At 33.0% G+C, this 18380-nt stretch overlaps 2 protein-coding genes across 5 annotated transcripts in view; both read left to right on the top strand.

Moving 5' to 3' along the window:
* LOC114345791 (clavesin-2) overlaps positions 1-772 on the top strand; it is an 80421-nt gene extending 79649 nt beyond the window's left edge. For all 4 annotated transcript variants that reach the window (XM_050645976.1, XM_050645974.1, XM_050645975.1 and 1 more), the window contains exon 7: positions 379-772. In XM_050645976.1, coding sequence (XP_050501933.1) covers positions 379-527 — 149 coding nt within the window. In that variant the 3' untranslated portion in view covers positions 528-772. The remainder of the gene's footprint in view (positions 1-378) is intronic.
* A 12226-nt stretch (positions 773-12998) lies between these two features.
* LOC126882706 (odorant receptor 30a-like) overlaps positions 12999-18380 on the top strand; it is a 36215-nt gene continuing 30833 nt past the window's right edge. The window contains exon 1 of the mRNA XM_050647687.1: positions 12999-13407. Within this exon, the coding sequence (XP_050503644.1) occupies positions 12999-13407 (409 nt within the window). The remainder of the gene's footprint in view (positions 13408-18380) is intronic.

Here is an 18380-nt window from a genome sequence, read left to right as displayed (position 1 = left end):
ATATATTATATTGAGAGTTAATTATTATTTAATCACAAAACAATGCGCCATGGAGATCCAAATTATTAGATCTAATAATTACTCGATATCACATCAATATATATGTTTACAGCAACTTTTCTCCTTTTAAAACTTCGCTAAGGGAATAGAGAAGAGGGGCAAGTGTACTACTTTGTTGCATTTCTTTCTTTCTCCTACTTTACGATTACGACGTACACGTAGAATGTAACACTATTTTTACCTGTACGGTAATAATAGTAGGATTTATGTATAATTCTCGATTTATCAAAATATCTCAATCATTCATTCATTTATGTCAATATGTCAACCATTGTTTTACATGCAGTAAAATTCTTTAATCCATAATTTTTATTTCAGAAATGTGGAAAATAAAACTACAAGATCACAAGGACCGCTTCGACGTACTCGATACCCTAAGAACCAATGAAAGTTTACGGCCTTCAGCCTTACAAAATGACGAGATATTAGGCTACCATGGCAACTTCAGAAAATTATCGCTGGACTAGGCAACCAGTCATCTCAAAAACGTCGTTGTTCATTATTCGTGATATTAATTAATATTTACAATGTAGATGATTATCACGAATGAAAATTTTATTTTGAACAAAATAATCAAGATCTTAATGTCTGGTAAAAAGGGCATAAAGGAAATTGAAATATTACAGTTTTATGTAATTGATTAGAATTATAGCATAATTAGGTTATATAATAATGTTAGAAATAAAATTATAGAATAAAATTTTAAAAAACATTTCTGTTTTGGATTATTTTTTTTAACAAAAACAACTAGGTACTAAGTATCGTGGAAAAATCACGGAAATATGCGAGAAAACAAGACAGAGAAAGAGAAATAATACAGAAATAGATACGAGAATTACCACACTTCTTGGTACATGAAATATTAGTAATTAACGTTTAGGTCCCCCAGAGGCGGCTTTACCTATTGTGCAGGGTTGTGCGGTGCACACGGGCGCCGAGATGTTGGGGGCGCCAAACTCCAAAGAGCGGGTCCTGGGTCCTTTACTTTGTTTCAACATAAAATTATACAATATGAAATTTTTTTAATTATGAGGCGGAAGATGAATCAGTAACTGACGCCAAAATACATTAGTAAACTTTTACTATTACCTATTAACTACCGCAATTACTAAGTTTGACGAACGCTTCAAACTTTTAACGAAAAATAGTGACACTTTTTCGTTCCTTCAAAAATTAAAAGACAAGAAGGATTTAGAGTTAGATACAAAAAGAGCATATTGTTCTAATTTAGAAAATAAATCGTGTCATGTTGGCTCTTTAGACGTAGATAGGTTTGAGCTCTTTAATGAAATACAATTATATTACCAATCTTTATCGATGATTCTACTACACCTTTGGATATTTTAAATTCTTATTCTCTAAGTGCCATATCCGTGACGGAGGTCGGCAACCATCATAGCTATTCGGATTTTAGAGACGGCTGCTCTGAAAAGTTCATTTGATGTACATCCGCACCATTCTCTCAGGTTAGGCAGCCACGATATTCTGCGTCTCCCTATGCTTCTTTTTCCTTGAATCTTTCCTTGCATAATCAATTGGAGCAAGGTGTATCTCTCTCCACGTGTAATATGTCCGAGATATTCAAATTTTCTTGTTTTGATGGAATTTAAAATTTTTATTTCTTTATTCATATGTCTCAGAACCTCTTTGTTTGTGACACAAGCACAGCTCGATCGATTCTAGTTTTTCACTGATGCAGCATTCAAGGTCCAGCTTCATTTTAAATTACTTGTATACAAATAAATAATGACATAATTACATTCAGTGTTCCCAAATTTTTTCATTGCTCTTAGAATTTACCTCACATTGCCAGTGACAGAAGCGCACAGTGAAAGATTATTTTCTAAATTAAAAATAATTCAAAATTATCTAAGGTCAACATTGTCCTAAAGTCGATTGCCAAATTTATCACTAATAAGTATTGAACATGAAATAAAAATTAAAGTAAGTTATATTATTTCAAGATTTTGCTAATTCAAAAGCACGAAAATTATTTTTTCTTCAAACGTCAAATAATGATGACATTACTTATCTAACTTGATCCTGTCAAAGTTTGATGTCTCCGCCGGCAGCAGTTTTTTTTCCCATTTCTTTACGGCGGAGGGAGAAATGTTGTCATGGCAACAATATGAAACATGTCACAAAGCAACAATACAAATGTCATTAACAACAATTAAACATCATTTTTATTTATAGTAATATTAAAAGTACAATTAGTTAATGAGGCATTTTCAAAGTTGAAACCGTGCAAAAATGTTCCCGACTCTTGATACGCATTGGTAATTGTTGATGATACTGATGGTCGAGCACAACTTTCAGCAATCATTCCCGATGTTGGCGAATCATGACTTAATTATTTTAATTTCTAACATCTAGACGACTTTGATAGTTGTCACAGTAAATTTCGAGTAAAAATAGCGTATGAATTGTACTATTTATGGTTGAAAATTGCTACGTTTGAAGAAAAAATAGTATACTTTATTCGGCAAAGAAGCGACTTTTCTTGACTTGCCCTCTATTACGCGCCTCACTTCGTTCGGCGCGTAATATCGGGCGCGTCAAGAAAAGTCATGCTTCTCCGCCTCATAAAGTAATATACTATTCTTTTTAATTATAATTATTATATGTTGTAGTAAGTGCCTATGTGCGTCCTTTAAAAATTATTAATTATTATTTTTTAAAATAATTACAAAGTTGTTCTTTTTATTCATCTAACCAATTCCTTCCTAAAAGTACTATTTACTCGTGTACTCAAACCTGTCAAATTTCCTCAAAGAATTTTCCTCTATACCTCATAGATAAAAAAGTTCATTTTTGATTAAACATTTTTAACAGATCTAAGTAGGTTGTCCTGACGCCGTGAATACCTATTGGCTCCCGACATAATTTAATATTGCACTATTTGCGTCTGGATTTTTGTTTACATTATAAGCGTACCTAATACCCTCGAATACTATGTAATATTAGTACAGGTACTAGGTATTATAGGTACCTATTCGACTATTCCATTTTGACTGCGCGTCAAGCGAAGGGCGTCAGGGCATCGATTGCACACGGGCGCTACATGGGCTAGAGCCGCCTCTGAGTCCCCACAAATGAAGGTAATGAGGAAGAGAAGGATGATTTCTGTGAGCAGCTCCAAGCAACATACGGCAATGTATTATACAGGGTGTCCAGAAAAGATTGGTCATAAATTATACCGCACATTCTGGGGTCAGAAATAGTTCGATTGAACCTAACTTACCTTAGTACAAAAATGTGCTCACAAAAAAAAGTTACAGTCCTTTGAAGTTACAAAATGAAAATAGATTTTTTTCAATATACCGAAAACTATTAAATATTTTTTATTGAAAACGGATCTGTATCATTCTTATATCAGAAACATCCTAAAACAAAATTATAGTGAAACTTGTCCACCCCATAAAAATTTTATGGGGGTTTTGTTCCCTTAAACCCCCTCCCAAACTTTTGTGTACGTTCCAATGAGTTCATTATTGTGGAACCATTAGTTAAACACAAAATTTTTAAAATTTCTTGTCTCTCGGTATTTTTTTTGAAAAGCCAGTTTTTATCGAGATGCGGCTTCTTTTTTAATATACTGACATAAAAATTTTCTGTGGGTTTTGCTCCTTTAAACCCCCCAAATGTTTGTGTACGTTCCAATTAAACTATTATTGTGGTACCGTTAGGTAAATACAGTGTTTTTAAAACTTTTTTGTCTCTTAGTCTTTTTTTGATAAGTCACCTTTTATCGAGATGTGGCTTCTTTTTCAAAATATACCTAAAAATGAAAATTATAAATAAATTTTCAGATTATTAACAGGTCTCTATAATAATCGTACTTAATTAACCATAATACAAATATGTATGTGGTGGATTCGACAAATAATATTCAAAATATCTCGATAAACGCTGGCTTATCGAAAAATTACTAAGAGGCAAAAAAGTTTTAAAAACATTGTGTTGAACTAATTGTAACACAATATTAATTTAATCGGAACGTACACACAAGTTTGGGCGGGTTTAAAGAACAAAACCCCCATAAAATTTTTATAGGGTGCACAAATTTCACTTAAATTTTTTTTAAGATGTTGCTGCTCTAAGAATCCCAAAGGGCTGTAACTATTTTTATGTGCACTATTATATATAGGTATGTGAGGTTCAATCAACCTATTTTTGACTCCAGAATCTGTGGTATAAGTTATGACCAATCTTTTCGGGACACCCTGTATAATACGTGATTAATTGTAAATACAAAAGAGATATTAAAATAGTAATTGGAGATATGAAGGACAAGGTAGGGAAGGCTACTAGATGGCATAAAGTATTTATGAAAAAAAAATACTAGGAGAAAGAAGTGATAATGTAAGTTGACTGATACAGTCTTGTGAACAAAACGAGATTATAATAGGTGGAAGAATGTTCAGCATGAACAGATATTCAAAGAAACGTGGAGGTCTCCAGGAGGAAGATAAAGAAATCAAGTCGACCATGTACTGATCCAGTCATAATGGAACAGCTGATATCAAATATTCGTAGTCTACAAGGAGCAAATGTGGGATCAGGACACTTAGTAAGTGCCAAAATAAGGATGAAATTAGCCAAAGACAAAAACCAGAAAGTAAACAGAAAAAGAAAATACCAATTTCGAAGCTCTTAAATACGAAAAATAATTTAAAATAATTGTTACATTTGTTACATTTTTGTTACAATGTTACATTTTTACACTGGGGCTACATTATCGCCTATGTTTGGAGAAAAAAACGATTCTATAAAAGATTTAATACAAAAGGAAAAGAGTATAGCGACAGCATGTGCTTGAAACATTTTCTGCCATTACTAAGTACACAATTAAAATCTTAAGAAATGTTATATTATAGGAAATAGAAAATTGCAAGCACTATACGGATATAAATATTAAAATAAATTAGTTGAAATGATTTAAATAAATATTCTACATGTATACACGATCTCTAAAGTTTATATTTGTGGTTCGGAGGTTATGTAAAAAAAAAAAGAAGTCAAAAATGTATTCATCTGATATAAAAAATTATTAAATATAAATATGAAAGTATAAGAGTCCCCCCAAAAAATATTTAAATAATATAGATCAATTTTACAGCCGAAACATCTGCTTAAAATAGACAGATAATTATATTCATTAAAACAGATTATCAGTTCTTCTGCATTAAAGTGAAACTGATATGACAGAAGTTCAAAATTGCCAACTAAAAAAAATAAATTTTGTCATTCGAAGAAAGTCATAGACATTTTATTTTATATTATGTATATTGAATACATACGGGGTATAGGATCGAAGCTAGGTGGAAATTAACATTTTATTTTTTTTTTTATTTTTTTTGTAACACCTGTACGATGTTTGTATAATGCTATCTGGTCACAAATGACCAATTATCTGTTATTCTCTGACCTAACTTAATAAACAACAAATACTTAAATCTAAGGGCATACCGTATGGCAATGGCTTACTCTTATTATATCTATCAACTAATGCACTACAACTAACATGCAATAACATCACAGCAATATGCTCTGCTTCTTACACTAAACTGTTGATTTACATTACAAATATTTACACTAACTCAAATGTTTTGTCCTCATGAGTCTTCTCTTTAGTTCAGTGTTGTCAAGAAGCTGGATTGCCTCGACATTCACATGACTATGCAGCCTCTGCTCGTGACTTGCTGCTGTGCTCTTGATTACTTCGGTCACAGTTTCCATACCCAGGTCCTTTTGGAGGTTGCTGTTACGGATATACCAAGGAGCATCAACAATGTTCCTCAGTATTTTGTTTTGAAATCTCTGGATAATAATATGTAGGTTACTAGCTTTGGTACAGCCCCAGAGCCCCATATACCCCATAGACATTTGGTACAGCCCCATATGCCCATACTGGCCTCAGTACTTGTTTGTAAATGGATAATTTATTATGAATAGATAATGTTGAATTTTTTCGAATCATTCAATACAATTTCTTATACCTCATATCTAGCTCCTCTCTTTTTGACATGGAATTTCCAGCGCAGCCTCGCGTCTAGGGTGATGCCCAAGTATTTTGCTGATGTTGCATAAGGAACTTGAGTATCATTTATTCTAACTGGGAAATTTTCTATTTTTTTATTTGTGAAGTTAATGTGTGCCGATTTAGACTCATTTAATTTTATTCGCCATTTTTTGGTCCAGGTATTTATTGTATTTACTGAGAGTTGCAACTTATCAGTCGCTTCTTCACTAGTGTCTCCTATCGCTAGTATAGCTGTATCATCAGCGAAGGTGGCAATAGTGTTCTGTTCTAGATTGTTCTAGATTGTAGAGCAGACTTTCTTTTCTTCTAATGTTTTTTCTATTATATTTGTTATTCTGTGAACTTGATCTATAGTGGAATGTATATTTTATGTAATGGTATATATATAAAATATATATTTTATATATATATATTATATTATATGGTATAAGATTTTTTTCTTTCTATTATTGGTTTTAATCATTTCAATAGGAGTTTTTCTAATAATTTTGACATCACCGGAAGGAATGATATTGGTCGAGACGATGTCACTTTATTAGGAGGTTTACCTGGTTTAGCGATCATAATGACTTCGGCTACTTTCCAGAGTCTCGGAACATATCTCAATCTAAAAGCAGCATTTATTAGGTTTGTCAGCTTAACTATGGCTTTTCTTGGGAGATTTTTTAATAGTTCTCCTAACTTCTCCTAAAACTAACATTTTATAAATAAATAAAAAATCTTAGATATAATACTTAGCTAATAGGAGACATGAGCGGCCACGATTCTTAGAATAAAAAAAAAATAGTAAAATAAACCAAATGTTAACAAATAAGTAAAATCAACAGAAATGTGTTGTTCAATGAAATCTATAATTCAAAATAATACAATCATTTTTAACTTTACCATAAGTGAAATTTTCTCTAAAAATAGCAAATATAAACTGATCGCAGCAATTTCTTATCAAAATTTTATACTAATTCTAACGTCTAAAAGCATATCCACTTTGTAATTATGTTTAATGGTTAAAAAGTTTCTAATACTCAAGAAATACATAGGTACACCGTTTTCCTGTAATTAAAACTATGATCAAGAAGAATACAATTACAGATAACTTAAAGTGCCATACGTAGGTTCGTCAGAAACTCACAAAGAGCTTTGTAATTAAATAATTGCATTAGAGCTCTTTGATTGCTTGGGTACTTGGATTGCTTATTTTTGTGTTTACAGAATCATCAGTTTGTGAAAGGTTTTTGGAAAATAATCGGGTAAGTAAGGTAACAATAACTATTGTAAATATTATCAATTTGTGATTGATGTTAATACCAAGTTGAAAGTTGACAGTATTGAGTGAAATTCTGAGAGGGTGGTTATACCCTTGTCTTGATATATTCATTCTTCATCATTCTTATAGAATTCTCTGACGCTATAATTAATATTATTAACACGTTCTTCTTCTTCTTAATGCGCCATCTACTTTCAAAAGTTGACGATTCAAATGACAACTGTAACCTTGGGAACTACATACTGTACGAAAAGATTTCTGAATATGAGTGGTCAACCCATCTTCTCAGGTCTTTCAGCCATGAGTTCTGCTGTCTTCCTACTGACTATTTGCCATGTACGTTACCTTCTAATATGATTCAGAGTAATTCACGTCATTTAGGTTTTAACCTATGACAAGCATATACCAATATTTTCTCCTTTATAAATGTATATCTTTAAGCCGGCCACTCATAATACTGCGGCGTCGTTCTATTTTGTCGAATTCGACTAATTGACAAAGATTTTGACAAACAGAATACCACAAGAATGGAGATCAAGCATCCTAATACCTTTCTTCAAAAAGGGAGAAAAATCGGACCCGGATAATTACAGAGGAATTAATTTATTAAACACAACACTAAAATTAACGACCAAAGTAATAACAAACAAACTGAATAAAATTATAACATTAGCAGAAGAACAACAAGGTTTTAGCTCGGGAAATCATGCACCGACGCTATATTTATAATGAGGCAGATTCAAGAAAAATCGTTAGAATACAACAAACCGGTAAACTTATGTTTCGTGGACCTTAAGAAGGCATTTGACAGGGTAAAATTAAAGGAAGTTATCCATTTATTGTACTCAAGAGAGGTACCTCTAGGAATAATTAAAACGATCGAAAATATCTACCAGAACAACACAATAAAAGTAAAAGTGGATGAAGAACTAACTGATTCAATTGAAGCTGGTAATGGGATAAGACAGGGAGATTCCCTAAGTCCTCTGTTATTCAACCTGATCATGGACGAAATAATAAAAAAAGTAAGAACAAAAGAATAATCTGCTATGCAGACGACGCAATACTAATCTCTCAAAGTGAAAATGATTTACAACCTATGTTGCACGAATTTAATAAAACCGCTAGAAAATTTAACATGTTAATTTCCCCAAAAAAGACTAAATGCATGGTTATAACAGCAGATCTAATAAGGTGTAAATTAGAGCTGAAGGGGCAAATAATAGAACAAGTCATGGAGTTTAAATATCTAGGCATCACATTTAGTGTTGCCCAAAATCGGTCTTGATCTTGCAGTCTTGGTCTTGTTCTTGCGTTTTCGCAAGACCAAGACTAAGACTGCCTAATTTTAGCAAGACCAAGACCAAGACTTAGCATGCAAGACTTAAGCAAGAACAAGACTAAGCCTGCGAGACTCTTGCGTCTTGCAGTTAGAACTGAAGGTCGTTTTAGGGAGTATATAGGAGAATAAAATATTTTGCACATCTTTAACAGCAGACGATTTCTTTGCTCTGAACTTAATTGTCCAGGTTTTTGGTACGAGTGTACCAATCAAACTGTGTTTTTAAATACATATTTTCTTAACATTCTGTTTTTTCATTCATTCGTTTATGCTGGATAATAAAAAACTTAGGTACTTTTTTAACTAGCCATGTTTTTCATCAATGCAGGGTGTTTTAAATAAGTATGGTAACCTTACAGGCTAATTCAGCATTAAAAATAATGGCAGTTTGATTCAGTGCCGGTGCTAGGGTATAAGGCGCCCGCCTGCAATACTAGCTAAGGCGCCCTTCGGTTTAATTAGGTATTTACCTATATTTAGATATTTTATCTTCTGGCAATGGTACAAAATGTAATTAGGATGTAAATATCTTATTTAATTCTTATTATCTAAAAAAATTATTTTCCGGATTAAAATTTTTAATTTTAAATTTGGATTTTAAATTTTAAAATCCATAGCATTTTGAAAATGAGTGTTTGTCACACACTACGCATACTGGAGCCGTGAATAAAATTCTATTGCATTGAAAAATTTTAAAGAAAATAATTTTTCTATGATTTTGTGTAACACCAGCAGAAAAAGGTGCTCATTTTGGCGCCCCATAAACAGGGTCGCCCGCCTGCAATTCATCCCTTGCAGGCCCGTTATCGCCGGCCCTGGTTTGATTTATAAACATAGGTATGTCCTATTAGAGGTAAAATTCAATAGCTACACTTTGTACTTGATGAGATTTTCCATGAACACAATTATTGGATATTGAGAAGTTAATGAATTTATCTCCATAAAGTATCATGACGTTGCGATTCAAAATGAAATAGGTAATGAATACAATGTTAATAAATAATTATTAAGTACATAAATAAGTTTATACAAAACAGTTGCCTCTATAGAAAATCACATGTGATAGAAACAGAAGTAATGTATCCAAGTAAAAAGTGTAATGTAGTAAAAATACATTTTAAACATACAAAGGTACCTATACAAAATTTTGCTGACTTACAACTACTAACGATCTATCAAAAATAACCGTCTATTCTTTAAAAAATGAACAATAAGTTTCGTTGTTTGAAAATAAATGCCATTATTTTCGGCGACAGCCACAAAAGTCGCCTGCCTAACCATAAAATAGATAATGTTATTCATTATGTAAGCATAGGCTATCTGTTACAAAGAAATTTAAACCTTTTTTAATCAATCGCCGAACAGGTATATACAGTTTCAACAATACAATATATAACACACAAGTCGCCTGCTTGATCGCAAAATAGATTATGTAAAATATTTGCTACAAAGAAATAATATAAGCTCATTTCTTTAATCAATCGCCGAATAGATAATGAACACAAAAATAATAAACAGTTATCTTTAATAATGTATTGTTTGAAAGATCACTAAATAATATGTATTACTGATTCGGCACTCCAAATTGTAAGGAAAAATTCACTAAGGGCAATAAAAAGTTTTAATGAGTTTTACCTTGAAACCTAAATTCACAATCATGCACTTAGTGAAGTATACCATAAAATTATCTCAGCAATTAGAATAGAGCCCCAGTTGATCTCTACAGAGCTGGACAGTACCGTATTGAGTTCAAATTGATGAAAATGTCAAAATCTCAAAAAACTGCACTTTGTGAGTTTCACCTCTAGTAGGAGGGTATGTCCGCAAATGCTTCGTTTCCGAAATAGGGGTATTAAAATTTTTCTTACAAACTCAGGATTTATTTATTGCTCTAAAACCGCTTGAGATATGCAAATGAAATTTGGTGAGTTTTATGAGGTAGTTATTGCGCATTTTTGACATACAATTAAGAATTTAATATTCACCATTGGCATGCATACGTAACATGACTCGTTTGTTTAGAATTACCCCTTAAAGTTTGCCATACTTATTTAAAAACACCCTGTATTAATGAAAAACATGGCTAGTTGATAAAATACCTAAATTTTTTGTTATACAACATAAGCGAATGAATCAAAAACAGAATGTTAAGAAAACATTAGACTATAGTTGGGTTTTAATTTCAGTATTTTATATGCTAGAATATTCCACAAAATGATGCGAACTTTGAGAAAACCACAGTTTGATTGGTATACCCGGTATCCGGTATACAATGACACTTTACCTGTCTAGCAACAACATTTTTCCAGCGATATTGTTAAAGAATACGGCTATATAGCCTTATATATAAGGCTAACAAGTGAGATATTGAAGAGTAAGTTTCACTTTGCTTGTGAAGCAGCTGACGTGCCATAAAATCTGAAACCCATACTGGTCTGTCCAACAAAACGTAGTAGATAAAAATTAGAACTGGCATTAACATACTGTGCAGATCTGTCACCGAATTGAATGCTTTTCAAATCTCTGATAGTGAATAGCAAATACACTAAAAAATGCATGTTTCTAATAAACTTTAGTTAGTTAGAATATGGGCCCGGATCACTTACACCGTGAGTTCAAACCCCACCCGGTGTCAGATATTTATTAATTTGGTTGATTTTTCCTATGGCTATGATATTCAATCTTAAAATGTACCTACTCTGTTACGTTGTTCTAAGATATGCAATATGCTAATGGGCAACTGCGAGACTTGCAAGACTCTTGCTGCAAGACTAAGACCAAGACCAAGACCGGGAGCGCAATACCAAGACCAAGACCAAGACCAGGTGTACTGGCGCAATACCAAGACCAAGACTATCTAAGTCTCGTCTTGGTCTTGCATTTGGGTAACACTAATCACACTATGCAGTTACGGAAAGCTCGAAAGAGAAGTGGAAGAACATGTTAATAAAGCAAACAGAGCTGCAGGTTTCCTGAATGAAACAATATGGAGAAATAAAAACATCGGGAAAGAAGTGAAAGGCAGAATTTACAAAACAGTCATCAGACCAATAATGATATAGGTACGCGGCAGAAACACGACCTAATACAGAAAAGACAAAAAGAATGCTAGAAACAGAACAGATGAAAACATTGAGAACAATCGATGGTAAGACTCTGTCGGATAGAGCTAGAAGTGCAGATATAAGAAGGAGATGCAAGGTGGACAACATTAATAACTGGGTGAAAAGCAGAACAGTAGAATGGAACGACCATATAAGCCGAATGACAACAAATAGAGTAGTAAGGACGGCGAGAGACGGTTCCCCAATAGGAAGACGATCAGTGGGAAGACCACGAAAACGATGGAATGACAACTTACTGGAGACACATTGAAAAACAGACAGAGTAATGTCTATATAAAAACAAGAAGAAGAAGAAGAAGAAGAAGAAGAAGAAGAAGACAAAGGTTTTGATCATTTGTGACCGTGCATCCAACATAATCGTTACAATTTGACCACATAGAGACTGACCTGTCCGCTTCTGCACTTGCCGGCTTTACTGTTGACTCTCTCGTTTAATATTGGTAACCAGAACCTACTACACTCTATTAAATTGTTTGCTACACATTGTTTTTGCGGTACCAGAAGAGTAGAATGGAACGACCACATAAGCCGAATGATAACAAATAGAGTAGTAAGGACGACGAGAGACAGTTCCCCAATAGGAAAACGATCAGTGGGAAGACCACGAAAAAGATGGAATGACAACTTACTGGAGGCACATTGAAAAACAGACAGAGTAATGTCTATATAAAAAGAAGAAGAAGAAGATGACATTGTTTTTTATTTCATAAGATTTTGAATAAGATCTCCTTATTTGATTTTTCTATGTTTGCTGTCCGTTTCTTTCTTGACTATTGACGCGTCTTTCCAATTTGAGCCTTCACGCACAATCGCGCGCATGTTTTCATATCTTGGATCTGGCATAGTCTATGTTTTTACAGAGGTTTAAACAGAAAGGTTCACTTTGTGTTCCACTTTATTGTTCGCTTTGTAGTCCCCATAATTATTTGAGCTTTCTTCCCTGTGGAAGCCCCTATCGTGTTTTGTTTGATCATCATAATTCAATCTTAGCTTGCCCACTGCTGGACATAGATCTCACTCATAACTTTCCATCTGTTTCAATCGTTTTTTTGATATAAGTATACAATTTATTTCGTTAAATTGTTAAATTAATGTTGAGTCTAGACGTTTTTATTTCCTGGTCTAAAGGTTGACATAATTTGCATAACCTTTTTAGGTATAATGGATACTGAAGATCACATACATATGAAATTCATCAAACCATTTTTAGCAATAGCAGGCATCTGGCCTCTAGACATCAAAGGATTCAAACTCCTGATGTACAATTTCTACTTTTACGCCACCTTCACATACTATGTGCTTAATGTTTCAACCATTTACGTTACCGCCAAACAAGTAGCTTCACATGGAACACCAACGGAAATTACCAACTACATTTCCAACGCTGTGTTTTCAACTCTTTTAATTTATAAAGCACTAACTTATAGATCTTCGGGTATAAAAGATTTGCTGAATTTGATAAAACGAGTTGAGGCGGACATTGTGAACGAAGAAGATGAGGAGATTAAAACCATCTACATGAAAAACGTGAAAGCATCGGAGTATTTTGGTAAAGTTTACGTCTATCAAGGTAAGTTATTTATCCGCATATATAATTGACATAATTGTATAAGACCTGAGGGTTGAATACTCAAACCTAGGAGCACCTGAGCTCGAGTCTGACTTAAGGTCTTAGTCAAAGTCCAAATAAGACACTTTTGGCCTTTGATTAAAGAATTTTCACTAATGTGGTCAGGGAAACGTAGAAACTTAATTTCATGAAATCGGAATTTGGACTATCAAACTCCAACCAGGTATTAAAATGGCATAATTTCTTATAGTAGGGGAGGAAAGTATGCTAAATGTATGCTAAATTTGTAGTTACTCGAGCGTTATGGGGACCTATTTGGTTATGAAGGTTAGGCCCTAAAACCAAAAAAAAGTTAAGTAAAACTTTCCATTTTAGTGGGCGCCATTTTTTAATTTTGCCAACAATCGTTTTTTCCGATTATAGCGCCATCTATCCATAATTCAAAAAATGTCTCAAATAAAAGTTTCTTATTTTTACGTAAGGAATCCAAACCTGCAACAAAAAATGGGGGCTTCTTTTAAGATTTTAAATTAACCCCCACTCCACCACCGTAAGGGCTCGTGTTTGGTGGTATTCGATAGATTTTTTTAAAAATATTGAATACGTGTATTCTGCAGTTCTTCGATCTGTTGTTCAGTTCGTGAAATATCGCAGGATTCCTATTTAAAATTTTAAATTTACCCCCCACCCCTATCCGTGGGGTGTTGATTTTGGTAACAGTCGATAGATTTTTGAAAAATATTGAAAACATATTTTTTAGTTTTTCGATCTGACGTTTATTTCTCGAAATATTCAGTTTTTTCTTGTGACTCACAAATATACACTGTTCTGCATGTACTTTTATGTAACTTACCGCATCTTAATCTGACGATTTCGAGTTGTTATAAGGATATATCTTTTTTTCCTACCCCCTTATCGAACTCGCCTGTATTAAGATGCAATATATGGTAGTGGTACATTTAGAGTTTACAAGGTTTCTACCCATAAGATAATCTGACGCGCTCGAGTAACTGCAAAAATCCCCGCTTGGGCTCCCCTACCATTAGATTAGGTTTAGTAAAACGCCATTTTTAATTTTAATGTTATTTGGTTTTATGTTATAAACCTCATAATGCCTTATACGATGAGACATTATAACGAATTTTAGATTTCGTTATACGTTCGACCTTTTACATTTACATAATTTTGAACCGTATTTTTTGTGCAGTAACATTTTGTAAAGCCTTGTTCCCCAAGTTTAGAATCTGTTGCAACGATTTCTCTGAGAGACAGCTAAATGTCGAACTTATTTTCGAAATTAGGAAAATTCTCTTTGCATTCTTTTATTGCTCGAAAAAATTGCGTTTATAGTCTAGAGAAATAAGGTTTTTGTAGGGACACTTGAGCAGCCCGGTTGCAAATGGATTTTTTGGGTACTATTATAGTATACCTTACATTATAAATACAAAAATGCCCGTCACAGTTTGGACGAGAAACTTAGTTATTAACAAATAAGGGTCAAAAATGGCAGTTTTTTCGTTTAAATCGCTATAGGTAAAAATAGGGTAATTAATATTTTATTTATAATATTTTTATTTTTATAGATGAGCCAAGGTTTCAAATGGCACTTTTTGAATTTTGGTCCGATCCTTTTTTGTTTTGGAAAGTGCAAAATAAAACTAAAATTTCAAAAATAAAAAAATGTGCTACAACTTTTGCGAAAATGGCCTTAAGACTTTCATGTTGCACACACACTTGAATCAAACATTCCATATAATGCACAAAAAATTTTAAGACGATTCGTCAGTTAGTTTAAATTTTATTCAATTTGTTTATCGTAAAGAGCCTTTCTTTCGCAATGTTATTGTTCAGAAAATAATAATGACATAGGAATTCTGTGGAAACCACATGCAAGAAAAATAGTTATGTTTTTAAAGTATTGAAAAAATTATTAAAAGTCGTTTTTATCACTCCGAAAAAGTTTAGTAAAATAGAGTCATTTTTGGCTTCTAAACAATTTGAATAACTTGGTTAATATTGACTATAGAGTAAATCTACTTTAGGATTTCAAAAGCTGGTATTTTTATATGAATTTTCAGAAAGAAAAAAGTTTTTCCTATGTTAATTAGGTTCAAAGTTAGCCACTTTTATTATTTAATTCGCAGTTGCTTCTATGTACATATTATATATGTTACGGTCAATGTGATAAGTCCGGTCTGTATTAATAATAACCGGTCTGTATTAATAATAACCTTAGCAGTTGGTCAATGTGATTAATAATGCCTTTATAATTAGATTAACCGGTTATTATTAATACTATCCTAACAGCTCTGGTAAATGTAATAAAAACGCATTTTGGAAACTTGGTAATAAAGTTAACACTTAAACAGAACTTATTAATCAAACAACCCAACTAGACATGTAATAAGTAAAAACAGACTCGAATTTGGTAATAAAGCTAAACGCCTAAACATAATTTATCAATCAAAAAACCTAACTAGACTTATATTTGGTAACAAACAAGTAATAATAGACTTGTATTTGGTAACAAAATTAAAACAACATTTGTCAATAAACAAACCCAACTAGACATTTAATAAGTAAAAACAGTTAAACACTTAAGGGGAAAGGCGCAAAATGTCGCCTATTAAAATTTTCAATGTGTTTTAAATGTATTAATTTTTTTGGAATCATGAGAAAACTAATAAGTATTTTTAAAAAATTTAAACACAAAATGAAAGATTACGTTATTACCGAAGGTCTCAAGTCCATCAGAATAAAAAATTTCTTTTAAATGAAATATTTGCAATTAAAAATAACTAACTTATTAAAATAAACATTATAGAAGTTTTCAGGGACTTTCGGCCCTCGGTAATCATGAAGTCTTTCACCCTGCCTTTAAATTTTTCAAAAAAATTTATTAGTTTTCTTAGGATTCGAAAAAAATAAATACATTTAAAGCACATTGAACATTTTGTCAGGCGACATTTTGCGCCTATGCCCTTAAACAAAATTATCAATAAAAAATCCTAACTAGACATGTAATAATAGTCTAAGAGCTAGTGAACCCTCCGACTAACGGTCGTCCTGTAAGGCTAGAAATTTGTCTAGTGATAATTTATAGCACTTGGCTAAAAACCATTACCTGGCAGGCATCAGCGGTGCACGTGTATCTACCAGGTGAATCAAAAAGTGCAAATTTAGGGGGTAAAATAAACTTTCTCCTGTAAGGTTTAAATTTAAGTATGTGTTTGAGTAAGTCATTTAGAAGAAATGTTTAAAATGGCAGGCGATTCTGAAGAGTATAAGACCTTGCCAGGCGAGGGGAAAGATTAGGGGTTTTTCCTAAAATTATTCTTTTTGCATCAAACAAATTTTTTTTAGGTTTTTTGAATCATTCCAAATAGAAAAGGTCTTTAGTGATTTTTCTCCTCTTAAGTTAACAGTTCTTGTTATATAAGCGACTGAAAATTTTGAAAATTTCGAAATCGGCCATTTTTAACCCTAAATCGGACATTTATCTAAAAATTTCAAAGTTGCCAAGGTAGGTAGATATTCTTTAAATATTGATTGATAATATCCCAAAGAGGTTTTTGCAATACAATATCGGAAACTCTATTGTTTTTTAATTGCTAATCAAGCGGGCGCGACACTGTAGTATAAGTGAGGACATTTGAGTTGGCATAAATTCATTATCTCGAGAATGGGCAAATTTCAAGAGAAATCCTCAGACAGGTCGATTTTTATTTTTAACTTAGGACTTTTTGGCATATATATAATACTAGTGACGTCATCCATCTGAGCATGATGACGTAATCGATGATTTTTTTAAATGAGAGTAGGGGTTGTGTGATAGCTCATTTGAAAGGTTATTTAATTCTCTATTCACTAGTATAACCATTAACATAATTATTTATACAGGGTGTACAGGCTCTTAGACTATAAGTATGTATTAACAAACTCGTATTTTGGCAATACATTTAGACAGTTAAACAGAACTTATCAAAAAACCTAACTATACTAAAGGACATCGCACACATCTTATGGAAAATATAATGTCACTCAAATTCAATAAAATTTATACGATTAGATTCGTTTTAATATAACGATCAATTCTTATCATTGCGCCAACTCTTAATTATGATTAATTACGGGAGGTAAGGGATCGGACTTAACAACAATACATCAATCGATCCAAAAGTCAACCTCACCTGCACGAGTGGTAGTCTAAAATTACCTGGTGCCTCCTGCTACATAACAGACGAGGCTCTGGCGACCGAGTATGAGCGGGATAACCATACAACAGTTACAGGGAGTCAAGGAAATGTGATCCCTACAACTCACCAACCCGCCTGGCCAGCGTGGTGTTTTATGGCTATTTTCCCCAAACTAGCAATGTCGAACTTACAACAAAGCGGAAATGGACCCCAGGTGGGTAGGAGAAATCCGGAGTCCCACATCGGGAAACCGATCAGCCTCATGGATTCTGGGGGAGGCAAAAGCTCGACAAGAACGAATCAGAGAAAACGGAAAAAGAAGGAATGCAACAGAATACATATAGCCACATATAATATCAGATCCATGGCTCAAGATGAAAAGTTGTACGAACTCGAAGAGGAATTAACTAAAATCAAATGGGACATTGTAGGATTGTCAGAGGTCAAAAGAAGAGGAGAAATGTGTATAGACCTAGAATCAGGAAATCGCCTCTATTACAAAGGAAAGGAGGACGAAACATATGGAGGAATAGGATTTCTGATCAAAGAGAAAATTAAACAAAACGTAATCGAGTATAAGAGCATATCAGATAGAGTAGGATATATCATACTAGAAATTAACAGGAAGACAAGAATGAAACTAATACAAGTATATGCTCCAACAACAACACATGATGAGGAAGAAATTGATAACTTTTATGATGACATCACCACAGCAATGGAAAACAAAAATATAAAAACAACAATCGTTATGGGAGATTTTAACGCAAAAATCGG

The sequence above is a fragment of the Diabrotica virgifera genome, chromosome 3 (assembly GCF_917563875.1).
Source record: "Diabrotica virgifera virgifera chromosome 3, PGI_DIABVI_V3a".
Classification (NCBI taxonomy): Eukaryota; Metazoa; Arthropoda; class Insecta; order Coleoptera; family Chrysomelidae; genus Diabrotica; species Diabrotica virgifera.
This window is presented reverse-complemented; position numbering and strand designations above follow the sequence as displayed.